The 15,761-nt window shown below is 40.5% G+C and overlaps 2 protein-coding genes across 6 annotated transcripts in view; one reads left to right on the top strand and one right to left on the bottom strand.

Moving 5' to 3' along the window:
- LETM1 (leucine zipper and EF-hand containing transmembrane protein 1) overlaps nucleotides 1-9,557 on the bottom strand; it is a 31,408-nt gene extending 21,851 nt beyond the window's left edge. For 2 of the 5 annotated variants that reach the window (XM_072861964.1, XM_072861963.1), the window contains exons 1-3: nucleotides 8,952-9,272; nucleotides 4,363-4,420; nucleotides 1,536-1,816 (exon numbers count right to left, since the gene is read on the bottom strand). In XM_072861964.1, coding sequence (XP_072718065.1) covers nucleotides 1,536-1,816; nucleotides 4,363-4,420; nucleotides 8,952-9,257 — 645 coding nt within the window. In that variant the 5' untranslated portion in view covers nucleotides 9,258-9,272. Of the gene's footprint in view, nucleotides 1-1,535; nucleotides 1,993-4,362; nucleotides 4,421-8,951; nucleotides 9,273-9,537 lie in introns of those variants that run through there. The other 3 variants (XM_072861967.1, XM_072861965.1, XM_072861968.1) reach the window with 2 other exon arrangements.
- Nucleotides 9,087-15,761, top strand: part of NSD2 (nuclear receptor binding SET domain protein 2) — a 104,536-nt gene continuing 97,861 nt past the window's right edge. The window contains exon 1 of the mRNA XM_072861960.1: nucleotides 9,087-9,224. The gene's annotated coding sequence lies outside the window, so the exon portion shown is untranslated. The remainder of the gene's footprint in view (nucleotides 9,225-15,761) is intronic.

Raw genomic sequence — 15,761 nt, forward strand, 5'->3', positions numbered from 1 at the left:
CAGCACAGACTGTTATATTTATTGTTGAGCAACATTTCAGCTGGATCAGCTGCCAAACATACTCTTGCACCAGCACAAGGAAGAGGGCAAAAATAAGTAGCATGAAGATGCTGAGACCACATACCATAAACCAGCGCTGCTGTAGAAAGAGACCAAATGTAATCACAGATGAAGACTGCTACATGTGCATTTAACAATTTTTGTTATTTGTCTAACCTTGCAAAGATAGGAAAAAAAATTTTGCATACTGCATTAAGATGTGATGTTTTTTAACTACACATAAAAGTGTTCAACTATGTACAGAATTTTATCAGGAAATTATTAAAACAATGAGAAAATATTCATATTTTTGATCACTTAAAATTTTTGAAGGCAGAGATGTGAACCTAACACATTGTGTGTACAGTGTACAAACTGCAGAAAACGGGATCATGACTGCAAGCAGAACTATTCACTCCTGCTGCCTGAGTACGTACACTTTTCACTCTCCAACATTTCTTTCAGCACTTTTTCAGCAACAGCTTAAATGCCCTTTTTTTTTTAAAGGCAAGAAGACAGACTTGAGTATTTTATCTGTATAAACTGCTTAAACATCTTGTCTTTAAAAAACAGTAAAATGAGAACTATTAAATCAGCATGTTTGATATATTGCTAATGAACTGGTGAAGTTGGATACCAATGCATTCTTTCAAAAAAATTTTTTTAAACTATATCAGTTTTAAAACAGCTTATTATTTTGCAGTCTTTCTATATATAAGAGCTCAGGTCAAATGTTTTTAAATATCCGTATATCTTCTAATTCTAGTTGAACAAGCATATTTACTTCATCCACAAACTGAAATTACTATTGAAATGTATGTATCTTATCCTAATTTGAAAGCACTCTCATTTTGCACTCCAGATTTCATCGCCATCCCCTATTCCCTTTTCTTTAAAAATTATCAGTTGCATTTTTACAGTTTCATAAATGTAAGCTATGTGCCATAAAGAAAAACAAAAGTATAAAACAAAAACTTTCCTCAAATTATCTTCTTTGGACTAAAATTATCTCACAAATATATTTATAACTGAGATAGTACTAATATTTGATTATCAATCATGCATTTCAGCCTGCAGCTTTTCTTCTGTTTAAAAAAAAAAAACCACAACAGAATTGGCACAAATCCAACCTTTACTAGAAGTGTTTTCCCTCAATTTTTCCAGCTGGAGTGAAAAACCAGAGAAAGTGACCGTGTACACATATGTAGCACATGGATGAGAACTTGAGAACAAACCACAACTGCTGTCCACACAACAAAACAGAAGAATACTGTTCCTACTAGAAAATACCAAATTTATCTTCAGTAATGGGGAACAAGACTAAAATGTTTTGGAATCAACCCCAAAATTTTTAGTGTTCACATAGGGAGGAAGAGGGAAATACACCTAGCAATTTTAATTCTAGGAACAGAAGACAACAGAAAGAACCAACTCAGTTCAAATAAAATGGAGCAATAGCCAAGGATACTCAAACAAAATTGGTATTTACTCAGTACCTGTCTCCGTTCTCGACGAGACAAAGTGTTGCCATGAAGTATTCGCCAGAGCATCCTTGCAGCTATTTTTGTGTCAATCCACAGTAATCGAAAACCATGGTAATAGTGCTTCAGTTCGTCCACAATCCTCTGTCCAATAGATTTTTTCACAACTTCCACTTCTGTTGGGCTATATACAGGACCTCCTTCTTCCAACTTCTTGTTTTTGTCCTTTAAGGACTTCAGTGACTTTTCAACTATGGAGTCATCTTGAAGGGGATGTGAAGAATGCCACCATCTAACTGAAAGATATTGGGGACCTAAAACACCGATGGTTGCTAGTGGCGTCCATGAGCCAGAAGAGCTTGTAAGAGTAAAGTATATTTGTTCAGATCTTTTAGTCCAACAACAGTAGCGATCTTTTTTGGAGTATGCGTAAACAGGAGGGACACTAGTGCAATATTTAAAGTGTACAGTCCTTCAGAAGAAAAAAGCATTCAAGAATTAGCAACAGATCATAAGCTATTTATATATTTGTATATAGTATATTTGTATAGTTATATAAATTTATGTATTTATAAAATGCATCATTTGAGAAATATCTACTCCATATCTGAGAAAAAACCCCAAACCTGTGACTCTCAAGATCAGAACGTCTATACCTGAAAAGAACATTTGGCTGTACTTCCTGACAAAAAATAACCTGCAGGGAATTTTCCATTAAGCAACTTTGAAAAGGTAGCTTATTGTACTCCAATTACATAAAGAGTAGCAACCAGAAGTGCTTCCCATTTAGAAAGCTACATTTGAAAATAAATCTGTAAATCCATAAGTAATATAAATCCCCTTCTATTACTTCTCCTGTTTGAACAAAACACTTGAGAAAAAAAAATAGAAGTTGTAGACTTGGGATAGGTGCTGAGTTAGAAGAACAGAATTAGTATCAGAGAAATCCAATTTCATTAGAGTTCCTCTTTTACTATCTCCATGCATCTAGTTTTCCTTTTTCAGCAGAAACTTTATGCACAAACTTCTATCATGGTACTGAGCTGGGGCACACAGAACCAACACTCTTCTACCTTCTTTAGAATTTTGTTCTTTTTCTTGTTCTTGAACTGAAGTTAGAAGGAAAACATTGCTCAAACATCCCAAACACTGATTCTACACACAGAAGAACTACTCATTATAGTAGGATTGTACATACTTTTATAAAAGGATATGACAAACTTAAAATAGTAGATAAAATATTTTATATAAATGAGTTCCATTAGGTGTCCCTCAAACTGAAATGCCAGCATTAAGTCACCTACAGGACAGAAATGACTGGGGTGTTTCTTCACCAAGCCCTTGTACTACCAAAACAAAAAAATGAATTTGTATTTGTCTTCAGTCAATGAACAGAAAATAAGTGCAAGTGGCTCTACAGCTCTGAGTAACACTTTAACGAAAAAAAAGTTTATTGAACACTTATAAGTATTAGCCTCACTCACTCAATGTTCAGCCAGAAGTAGTTTATAAACTTAATTACCACATGCATCCAATGAATTTTGAATTGCTTTAATGGTTTTATCCATTTAATGTTATTCAAAGAGAACTTTGTACCAAAAAAGTGACTAAATTATTACTTTTTAAAGACACATGATTATTTTCTAGCTTAAACTAAAGTTTCAAGCGTCTGACCATTCACTGGTCAGACGACTGCTGAAAGATACACAGCTACACTAAATATTTTTGTGACTAGCTAGAGAACTATACTCTTGCACAGATATTAACTAATTGCTTTTGGATCTGGGTCACATGGGGTGCAGGCACTAGTTTGTTTTATTTTAAGCAGCAACATTGCATTAACAGCAGCTTTTGGTAAAAAAAAACTTCTCAAGAGAATAACAAGAATTTCTGTCCCAGTGTTCTGCTGCTCATATAACAGACTTAAAACTGTAAGTTTCCATTTTTCCAAGAGAGAAGCCCCATATAATAATCTACTAAAAAGCAAACAGAGATTTTAAAATGCTTTATGTATTAAAAAACTCTCGTAACTAATTATACAGTAAGTGATATAGAACTAACATGACTAAAAAAAGAAAGGAATTACTTTGTTTTGTATCAGAGGGTTATGTCTAGAGACACATCCTTATGTTACAATGGAAACTTAGGAAATGGAAGTATAATCACTGTTTCCTGAGCAGTTAGACTGTAAATAAACTACAGAATACAAATTTTAACAGTCCAAGGAAAGGCATTAGGAAATTCATATCCATAAGTATGCCTTGTGAGCCAAGTCAGGAACAGAGAATGGATTCTGCCAACATCGAACTCCTTAAGTTCTGTAAGAGCATACAGCGGCTGGATTTGTTTTCAGAAGACGACACCATCTCCTAGGAGAGCCTCATCCAACGCTGCAACATACAGTAAACTACTTTGGTTTAATAAAGATACAACTCAAACGATCTACATTCCTAACTGTCAACCATGTTTTTCAAACCAGCTTTGGCTGAATGTTTACTCTATGGAACTCTACAGATAAAGTACGCAAGAAGCCCATGATATTCCATGATGTCACCTGGAATCAGTCAAGAACAAGATTAATATTCTATTGCTTTCACATCGTAAGTGAAACAAAAAGGGAGGAAGTGGGCGAAAAAAGGAAGATCTCCCTTTCCTTCTCCCACGCACAACCAAGCAGGTGAAGAGAGTAATACTCACAGTTCCCTTAATCTGTCAATAACACAAGCTGAAGCTAGTATTTTTACACTTTGCCTAGAAGATTTAAACCTACATTCTATGATAGTATAGTAACTGACGGTTTTGCACAGTTTTAAGTTTAGGAAAAAAGTTCATATTTACTCACAGTTTGTTTGCCAGCCGCAGGGATGTACAGCTAAGACATGCGCGATCTCCCAAGTTACCTAGAAAAATACCAGTAATTAGCATTAATTCTGAAATTCAGGAAGACATTTATCCATATAGCAAGTTGTACACAAATATGTGATTTAAAAGACCTTTACTTAGGAATGGCTACTACTGAAAGCACAAAAAAGATGCTGCTTAAGAGCAACTAGACTTCCTTATGGTGCACTGTTTATAAGCACATTCACACTTTGGATGATTGTGCATCACGAACAGCCAAGACTGAAAATTTTTTTGCTTTGACAATAACCATGTGAAGTACTGAAGCCCAAATGCCTCATCCTATTCCAACACAAGTCAAAGCACATGCCTTGTTCTTATTTCTCTCAATCTGTAATCCCAATTTATAGGTTAAAAGAGAGAAAGCAGGTGGGAAGCGATTCTGTAACATGGCTGGCATCTCCGTAAGCGTTCAAGCAAACTGTCCATGCGTACAGTCGAACTCTGTGGACGTGTGAGGTACTGCTGGCACTTGTTCAATTGCCTGAAGTCAGGTTTTCTAGTCCCTCCGACAAGCAACTATATTGCAGAAAAACTTCACTGAAAGCAAATGTAATTTTTTAATGGCTCCATGACAACACAGTATTAGATGAGCCAAATGGAGCACTTGGCAAGTGTCTAGGATGAAAATGTTTCGGTTTTGTTGTTGTTATTTTGGGGTTTTGTTTTGTTTAAAGCAGGACAACAAACAAAGTGTGAGTGTGAACCTAAACACACTTCACTAGAGAGGTAGAACCACAACACCATTTCAATACATTGCTGTCCATTTTGATTAGCACCATATAAAAATAGCTCTATCCCTGGACCTCACTGCAAAGGATACAAATTGGCCTGAAGGGCAAGAGACTGATCCAAGAAATATGAAAGGTTAGCTTTCCAGCAAATGGCATGTTCCCAAAATGAATTTTATTCAAAACATTAACTCAGAATCAGTCCTAATAATAACTAATAAAGTCCACAAGGAGGACTGACACCTATACGGGCATCCTCTGTCCAGGTACAGAGACAAGCAGCATCCAATCCGGCAATAAATTGAAGAGACCATTAAATGATAAATTATCTAACTCAGTTCACATGCTTCAGTAAAGGGCTATGCTTGAAAGCCTTCTGACCATCCAACACCACGGAAGCACCATCAGCTATGTAAAATGCTACCTAGTGGCTGTATGCAATCTACAATCACTGAAAATTATCCCCAAGCCCACTAGGAAAGAATCAACGTCCCTAAAAATTTTTTTAAAAAATCTTGTATCAATACCTAGCTGCAACAACTAAATAGCCAGCTAATACCAAGTGCAAAGAGACTCCTGGACAGAAGAAAGGAAGAGCACATAAGCAAGGCTGCAAATGCCTCTACTCTTTTTGGCCAATCTTTTCAGAATTCACTGTAATCAAACCAAAAATTAAAGGCTGGAGTAGGCATGCCATAGTTTGTTCCACCCATCTGGTATCTACTATTTCTGGTCAATCCTAAGAGACAGAAGGATATAAAGGACATTTTAGAGGTTGGTGATCAACTTTTCCATCATCAAAGCTAAGATACAATCTAAGCTAAGATATAGCCTATGACATAACCTGAAGTAGACAGTTGTATCTGAGAAAACACAGCACCCAAAGCTGATCGCCAAAAGCCTTCTCCAAAATACCCTAATTATTAGAGGAAAAGAGATACCTCCAAAATCAGGTGGGGCAATCAGAAGGTATGGAAAAGGGGAGGAGGGGGGAAAAAAAAGATAAGTTAACTTATCAAAGAAAAATCTCAATAACCAAGGGATGTCCCACACTAAGTGGGCTTTGATGTCATTACAGCAAAAGCTATGGCATTATGAAGTGAAAGGAAAAGGATTTACCTATCTCAAGCTATATCAAACTCTCAACAGGTACTCACTGCCACTGCAAATAGAGCCAGGGGAAAAACTATCTCTTTCTGGCTCAAAAATCAAAGCCTTGAGAATCTGTTAAGGCATTCTGATACTCTCCAATATTTACAGAAAGCTCAGTAGCTGAATTTCTTGACCCAAGAGTCGAGACATCTCAGACGGATGACCCTGACTTTAAGGAACAGCTGAGCAAAGCAGAGAAGTACTCAAAGTCTTGAGGGGTAAGTTGCAGCACAGTAATCTGTTTCTCTCACCTGAGTGCCAGGAAGCACACAAAGCCTATGTGCCAAAAATGAGAGTCCTACTAGTAGAGGACATTACCCACTATGGACAGGTGCCCCTGGGACAAAGAGGGATGGATCTGGAGATCAAAACTGGCTTGGAGCTTCTCAGATAAAACTTCATAACAGAAGGACACTTTCACTTCACTTATCTTTATTTTTTTTCCAACCAGACTCATTAATGCTAAGGAAGGGGCCAAAGGACAAAATTCCAAGGTTACCGTAAGAAAACATGTTGACTCAAACACTCCTTGTCGTACAGCCATTCAGAGTGTGAATGGGCACACAGAAACATAATTTCACCAAAAGATTCTGCAAATAACTGTTAATTTCAACTTTGTCAGTTCTGACAACAAGAGCTCTTTATGTTTTGCAGCGTCTGTTCCAACCAGGTACCCAAGAGCAAGCCAGCCCTGAAATAAAATATATACTTTCTTCAGAAAGGAGCAAAGTCCATACTCCTTGCTTCTAGGATAATACAGACATCCAGAAGTGTCTGAACAAGGTGAATGTAGCTTACCATACTCAACACTGTTCATTTAAGAAACCTGCATTAGGCTTACTTGGTTTGAAAGTAAGAAAGGCAGTAGTGCCAGAAAAGCTAGATGTTAACATATTCCTCATAGAAAAGAAGTAATGAGAAACTTTATTTTTAAATTTAATGAAATTTCAAAAACAAAGCTGTAAATGTAGAATAGCTGTGTACTGTTACTATGTTTAGAGTTTTTAAAAAGAAAAGGCTAAATTGAAGTAAGTCCCTACAGAAGTATAAGCTTAACAGCTTGATCTTTACAGGAAGAACATTTAGGATTCTTAGAAGCACTTAGCTTTAAATTAATCTTAGACTACTTACACGTAAAGCAAAGAAGATGAGCTAAGTAAAGCAAAACACTATCCAAAAAATTACACCATAGAATAATGTGTTCATAACAGATTAACACTCCAATTAAAAGCATTGATTATATCATAAGCATAGTGCATCACAGCACACAAATTATTTGATTCTATCGCAGTATTGCAGCTAATGAGAATTTTCATGTGGGGTGAGATTTATAACACGCAAAAATATAGCAATCATTAGCATTTCTTCTTAAGCTATGCCACAACAAGAATCAAAGCTCCCATATAATTTGAAGGTACATGGGTGTGATTCTTCCCTGGTTTAAATAAACTGGATGGCTAAGATACCCCAGCTTTTTGTTCAGGTCACTGTACAAGCTCAACCTACATAAAAGTCTTTATAACAGTAGCTAAAAAAACATCAACTAGAACAAGCTACCACACTTGAGGGATTACGGGTAACCAAGAAGACAGTTTGTTTATCAACATGAACAAGCATCCATATGGTTGATCAGGTTTGCGGGAATCTGAATGTGCAGATACCCTGTTCTCACTGACAGCACTTCAGTGACAAGTTAGGGTTCAATGTTAGGACAAACCACTGCCTGTTAAGCTTTCACTCATTCCTTGCTAAACCCCTGCCATTCCAACTCATGGACGTAAAAAGCAACCACAGGCCGCATGTACGTCACAAGTTATCAGCTGTTTCATGTCATTAAATAACCACCGCCCAAAGATATTTAAACTCCCAAATTACCTTGATTATTAACGGAAACAGTAGCATGCACTGCATTTCCTTTTTATTTTCCCAAGCTTTCAAAGCCACTTGGAAAAAGGCAAATTCACATTTCCTTCCTAATACTGACTAAGAAAATAACCGCATGTACTTTCTTAAAGGGTACTGAGAATCGTATAACTAGTGACAACTCTCCACAGCCAAGCTATACTGAGAACAAGGCAGGCAGGACTGAAACGTAGGAGCTTACTCCTGTACCTTAATAAAAAGCACATGGTTTTTCCTTCCTCAGCCAGCTGGCATTTAAGGGATGCATGCATCCTAACTGCCATTAGGGGAAAGCATCCCCTCCAACCACCCTGCCAATGCGAAGAGACGAGCTGCTCATGCCCGGCCACAGCAGCCAGGGAACGAGGGCCCCGCCGCCGAGCCGACAGCAGCTCCCCGCCAGGAGGAGCGGCGGCCGGCGGCCGAGGCCAGCAGGGGAGAAGCGCCGTGCCCAGCCCCGGCTCCGGAGGACGGAACGGCGGGGGCTCAGCCGCGGCCCCGCTGCGGCCCTTCCCTCCCGCAACGACCTCTCCGCCCACACCGGGAGCCCCCAGACGTCGTCGTCGCCGCCTCCGCCCGCCCTCCCTTCCCCCTCCCCCGCAGGCCTTCGGCGCCGCCGGCAGCACAGGCCTCGCAGGGCCGGGCGGCAGCGCGGCCGCACCGCACCCCAGGGCCGGGCCGGGCCGGGCCGCGGGGCGGCTGCGCTTCCCTCCCCGCCGCCTGACGGCCCGCCGGGGAGCCTCACCCAGCTGGGACTGGCGGCGCAGCGCTCGGGGCAGGCGGCAGGCCCGCCGGCCGCAGGTCTGTAGCAGCATGGACGCCATCTTGGCGCTCGCGCGCGGCTGGGCGGCGGGCTAGCGGCGGCGGCGGGTTGCCGGCCTGCTCGTGTCCCGCCGCCCCGGCCCCGCGCTGCGATCCCACACGCCCAGCAGCGCCGAGCCGCGACCGCCGGCTGATTTGCATAGCGCCGCCCCGCGGAGCTGGGCACGCCGGGAAGCGTAGTCCTCGGGGGCGCACGGTAAGCCGCCTGCGGGCGCGGGGCGCGCAGCATGCCGGGATCCGTAGTCCTAGGTGCTGTAGCACGGTGTGCTAACGGACTACTAACGTACTAACGGACGGCGACTACGCGGAGCCCGGAGGAGGGACTCGGGGGGCGGGGCGGCAAGGCGCGGTGCACGCTGGGAGATGTAGTCCTCCCTCAGGCACGCCGGCCGCATATTCGTTTCTCTTCTCCGGCAGCCGGTGGGGGGTAGCGGGTGGGCAGGTTTCCAGGGACCTCGGCTGTGGAGGGCTGCGTGAGCCGCCCCGGAGGCAGCGCGGGGCTTGTTTACCCGAGGGGACCGTGGAAACGGCGTCCGGTGGGGCCGTGGTTCGCAGCCCGCTGGTCCCCCGCCGTGCCGGGAAGGTCACGCAGGCCGTGTGTGCTGAGGGATCGCTGCCGAAGGGGAGGGCGCTGGTACCTCTCGAAGCCCTCCTCAGCTGTTCAGGCCAGCGTGGCCAACGAGCACGCAACTGCGGTTATACGGCCATAAGTACAGTACACCAATACCAGACTGCGTGTGCCACGGCGTTCCCTCACGTTTGGGGCCAAAGTCTGGCATTTATGCTGGTGTTAAGTAGTGCTTAGTAGCCGTTGTTTCACTGCATTTAGCTGTATTGCTTGTGGATCTCAAGATGTGACAGAAAAAAATAACCTTTCTTGTGGAGTTAAGGTATTTTTGATATAAAATAGTACATAAATTAGTCAATTGACAGATGTGCTTTGCTAGTGCTGGTTAATAGTTTGGCTACAGGTAGCACATTATTCTGCAAATAGCAGTATACTCCTGACCAGCATTAGGATCTTTTATCAAATATTTCACTACTCAGTTAATACAGTATTAAACAGTACCGTTAATTTTGCTTAGTTTTTAATTGTATAGACGGATGCAGGGAATAACCACAATCAAGCAGCAGAAATTATAATTTAATCTGAGAATAGTGAAATGTTAAAAACTATGTATATGAGGTTTGGGTGTTAATGCCTTCCTTGTTCTAAAAAATGGGGGGAAAAGCTGCTGGAACTGTTTTTCAACAAGATGGCTGACAACCCCTGTCAACAAGATGGCTGCCTCAAGGACAGGGCTCAAAAGTGACAAGGATACCATGGTTTCATACCTCCTATATTTCACAGGTTATTTATAATGCCAGGCATTTGTTCACCTATACACCCACCTAAGCCCTAAATAAAATAGGTGCTATTTAACTTTAGATGTAAAGGGTAGCAGAAGCTTCAGGTTTGACCCAAAACATGACTGACACAGCATCTCATAGCAGGAAAAAGCAAATGTGGCTGCAGTCATCCTTTCATGCTTGAAACTTGGCAAATGCAGGAAATTAATTAGTAATATTTTAAAGTTCTTTTATGTATTTAAAGAAAATCCTCAGGGTTTCTCCTAAGTATGAAAAATTTAGATTAAATTTATACTATTTGTATTTTTAATTCAAACGAATATGTTAAGATGGAATATTCATTTGACCAAATTTAAAAAAAAATCAAGACACCCTTTTCTCACATCTTTTGACTGTGTTGGCTACAGAAACGCTAGTGTTGTTTAAATGTAGTGACTGTTAAAAAATTAATTGGTATTATTATTTATGTACTTATTAGAGATACTTTTAAAGTGTTAGGCTCCCAAATGTATTGCAAGATTTTTAGGCAGCTGTGTTTGCTCTACAAGTATTTAAATATGTAATACATTTAAATGGTTAAAATGGTTTAAAATGTGCAACTTAACAATAATGCTTTATGTTAATATGACAATCTTAAAAAAACCAAACAACAACAACAAAATCTTCCCAATCTACACATTTCTCTCACTAGACTGGGTTTGTAGCCTTCTCTTGTTATTCTTTTTTCTTTCTGCTTGGCTGATAACAAAACCAAACAAAATGGGACAACTAATGGCAGTTCCTCTAACAAAGCTGCTTAATTATGTAGAAACATTATATGAAGCCTATACAAGAAGAATAATATGCTCTGAAGTCATTAAACTATTGACAAGAGGTTTCAGACAGCAAACAGATGATTACAGAGGTCTCAATACGTTTATCCAGACAAGTAACCAGTCTTTCAATAGTTTCATTAAATTCATTAGTATTCAGGGTGGCAGACAATGTAGATGCGTGAGCCTTTTCAGAGCTGAATCCGTTATGTTTTTGTACAGTCTTTTGTTCCAGATTTGTTTATACCTGGAAGTTACATGGTTTTCTACCATATATGAAAAGGAATGATAATATACTCTGTGAAAATTTCCTAAACGGATATAGTTTCAAAATACTAATTGGTTTTGTGCATTTACCAAGCATTGTGAAATAATGCTTAAGAAAAGACGAAGTATTAATAATTTTCAAGTAGTTGTACAAATTGCTCCCAGATGAAAAGGCCTAGTGACTGTACATGATAGATCGGCCTTCCATGCAGGTCAGTTTTTGCTTTAAAGAAAAACATCTTTCAGTCCCTTCAGACCAACAGTCTACAGGTTCACAAAGAAAACACTCATCCCCAGAATAAACACAATACACATAGTTACTAGGGGTTTATTTTTAAAAACCTTAAGCTGCTACAGCCATTTTAGACCTGATTCTTAAAGCAGCCATGTTGGTTGGAAAAGTTGTCAGCCATCTTGTTGAAAATGATGTGTTTTCTAGTGGGAATAGGGTGAGAGACTAAAAGGAAGAAATACAAACCCCTCTTTCTAGACAGATTTAATAAGAATTTGAGAATTATTAAAATAAATGTAATATTTAAACAAAATTAGGATTATTATTTAGTATTAAACATAAATTTTTTTTCCCCTGAATGTTAAATAGAAGCAAAAGCAAGGTGAGAGTTGTCTAAACAATTACAGAACAAACTCCAAATAACAGGAAATCGTGATGCCTGTTATAGGCTGTGGGAATATCGAAACATGTATTTTATTAGTATTTGAGCATAGCCCAGTGATATGAAAAAAGCAAGAATGTTTTACTTGTCTAAAACAGGTATGTGCATAAGACCTCTAAAAGCACGGGATATGCCTAAGTCTGTGCATTACTTGCATAGACATGAAAAAGAAGCAGATGAACCTATAATTCTTGCTGAGGAAGTTTAGAGATCTGTCTAGAAATTGGGGGGCAAATGTTAATATGAACAGGGAGCAAAACTGTAAGGTAACTAGCTATATATGCAGTATTGTCTTTCAGAAAATCTCTACTTCGCAGCACAACAGATGTCCCATAGTAAATAGTTACATTAAATTCTTATCTGCTATTGTCCCTTACTCCTTCCCTCTTCACCACCTAATGAGCTCTGGTGGGTGGTAGGCAGATGCATATGGGAAACAGGATTCCTTTGTGGCCTGCCAAAAATACCTGCACAGTTGGAGGGGGCACCCCTCCATGCTCACCACGGTTGTCACCCTTCCCTGAGGACATGTTCCAGGAAGCACTTCCTAGATCCTGTTGATTTTTTTGGAGGATGGATAACAGGACCCCCACTCCCAACTTCAGACACATGGTCAGTTGCCCTATAGCTTGTGAAAGTGGCTGTGTAGCAATACCAAATCTGTGACACTCCTGCCAGAACCACCACGTTCATTACACAGGCATGGCCTCGATTCCTTGCTGGCAGCAGAGGCAGCAGGGGACTGGGGAGATAAGATTCAGTGGGTGGAGGGGAAGGAGGTGCAATGCTTAATGCTCTGGGCTGTAAGCAGGAGGATGTGGGAGCATAATTAGCATTTGATGAGATGGGAGACAGGTTTGCCATTTCTCTGCTGCAACATCATGTTTGTGTACACAGTGTGATTCTATAAGCTATGTAGCGGTACAGGTCCATATACAGTATTTAAAAGTAGGATTATGCTTTTAGTCTGTAGAATCTGTTTCCATGGCAATCCCCACGTTGTCTCCTTGAATAGATTTAACAATATGGGATTAACCTCATCTTTATTCACCACTGTTCAGTGTAAATCTGAAGAGAAAAAAAAAAGACATTACTGTGTAGCAAGTTGCATTGTTTCCGCTCAAGGGAGAAAACCAACAGATTATTAGTAGTTCTTTAAAAAATACTCCCATTCATCATCACAGAATTTTAGGAGAGGCTCCCAGGATACCGAAGCCTGTTGCTCTGTAAATGTTAGAGCCCAAAGGTAAAAGTTCAAGTGGTCGCTGGATTACAGTCTTGCTCTGTATGTACGTCCAGGTCACAAGTTCACTCCTGTCTGTAATGTGCCAAAACCAAGCGGCGGTGGCTACACATTAGCAACAGCACAGAAACGATCTGCCTTGGGTGCCTTTTCAAACAGTGCAGTCTTAAGCTACTCAGAGATTTCCATGACAGTAATAACGTGCTGTAAACAGTCATTCCAGATCCAAGGATAATTACCTGCTCAAATTCTAGTCAAAAAGTGTTAAAAGATTGCATAGGCTTGACCCAAATTAACAATACAAAATAACGTATTAGGTTGTCATTAATTAAATTTGACATGCAGGCAGACAAGGAGAACACAGCTGGGAGAGTACAAGCAGATAATTTTGAAAATCTCTTCAAATTGAGGAAAAAGCATTTGCAGTTCATAGTGAAAGTCACACAGATTCTAGTTTTAACCAGCAGATGGAGCTTATGTGAAACAAACAAGCGGAAAAGATGCATAATCATCGCACAAAGCAGTGTTTTGGGGCACTGGAGGAGTGCCCCAGGACTGGAGGAGGACGTGGGGAAAAAGCTAGAAGGTTCTGGCCAAGGCAGGATCAAGCAGAGGAGGGAGGGCAGGCAGTGTTCAGACTATACGCATAGTGAAAAGAGAAAAATGTAGCTATAATGAGTAAACTGATTTAGACCTTGAGAAATATAGAGGAAGAATGGACAAAAGGAGTCTCTAGTGTTAAAAATGCACCTGTTAGTTCCAGCCGATATGAGGTCTGAGATTTTGCTGCAAAATTACCAATCCTGTATTTAAGATAACCTATTATGCCTCCAAATGCATCAATTTGATTTTATGAATGACAGACTTAAAAAATACGTATTTAGATTTATTCTTTGCCTCCAGGTTTTTTCAAGTCTGTAAGGTTTGCAAGTTCCTGTCTGCAATTAGAAACACAGAAAGCCGACAATCTTATGCCATCATCTGCCTCTCAGAGTTAAGTCTTTAAGAAAACACCAAATGTTGTGTTACTGTCAATAAAAGCCCTAAATCTGCCACCTCTGCTTTCATAAAGCCATCAAGAAGCACATGCAACCAGGGAAGCCCTCCCCTGACCCCATCCCAGATTTTGTAGACCTGATCCTGCACTCCTTATATATCTCCAGATTCTTGGTGAAGTCAGCCAGTATTATAGGAGTGCTGGAAAAATAGGAGGTCGCTGCAAACCAGAGATACCTTTCAGTTTGTGTCCATTAAAGAAACAGCAGAAGGTCAGCACACCATTTTAGGAGAATTTTTACCTTTGTATTCTAAAATGGAGAAAAATGGGCTACTTCCACAGGCCATTTTAGTGGCAATAACATAACTTCCTTTAGCAATTTGGCAAGGCTGAGGCTGCTTATGATAAGCACTGGTTTAAAGGGGAGAGGATTAGAGCCAGCACATGCACACAGATGTATGACTTGGTAGCAGGCAAAATGCTATGTAGTCCCATTGTCCCCCAGGCATATTCGGGCTTTGTCTGCCTCTAAGGAGGGAGGCAGAACTAAGCATTTTTGTTAAAAGAAGAAATAAGAAAGATACTGAAGATGGATAGGTTGATTTGCTGAAGCCTTATGCTTAAAATTCCTGTGCAGAATTTAGCCCTCTGGGGCCTCAGCTGTTGTTACGTCTTTCTTGCTGGTTTTGCTGATGATCTTATCAGTCCTGGCCCATATTTTTCCCTAACAATCAGCCTGAATGACCCTACCAGAATATGTCTTTCCAACCTTTGAATCGCTCTCTCTTGTTTACCTTTCAGATTTAAACTTTCTACCTTACATAATCCAGACCAAGCCTCTAACACAGATCTCACACTTTTTTATCCTGTTCTCCTTGACCTGACTAAGACTCCCATCTTCCGTGCTGCCATACAATGACCTCCCCATTCCAGCGTGCAAGCCCACAGCCCCTCCTTTATTCAAGTCAAAGAGCTGCTTTTCTCAAGAGGCCTCCCCACAGAGATAATGAAAAGCAGATTAAGAGATTTAAAAAAGGAGTTGGTTCCTTTGGAATGGTCAGTGCGCTTTCCCTTTCTACAACCGTCCTCTATACTGTAAATTTTCTAAATCAGTGTTTGTCTGGATGTCTGTGCCTTGACCTCAGCAGGACCTAAGCTGTTGGGCCCCAATCCTACACATGCATATGCATGCCATGTCTCTTTGCTATCAGGAACCTTCACAGACACAGAGTGGTAAAGGAACAAGCGCAGTTATGTATTTGTAAAATCAAATCCTGGTGCTTGCCAGATAATAGCATAAAAGTGTTGGAAAGGGCTAAAAATTAACATTTTTATCTTTGTTCTTGTGACACAGAAAGAATGGCAACCTCCAAGGCAAGTGAAGCAGCAG

Source organism: Ciconia boyciana, chromosome 5 (genome assembly GCF_034638445.1).
Source record: "Ciconia boyciana chromosome 5, ASM3463844v1, whole genome shotgun sequence".
Taxonomy (NCBI): domain Eukaryota; kingdom Metazoa; phylum Chordata; class Aves; order Ciconiiformes; family Ciconiidae; genus Ciconia; species Ciconia boyciana.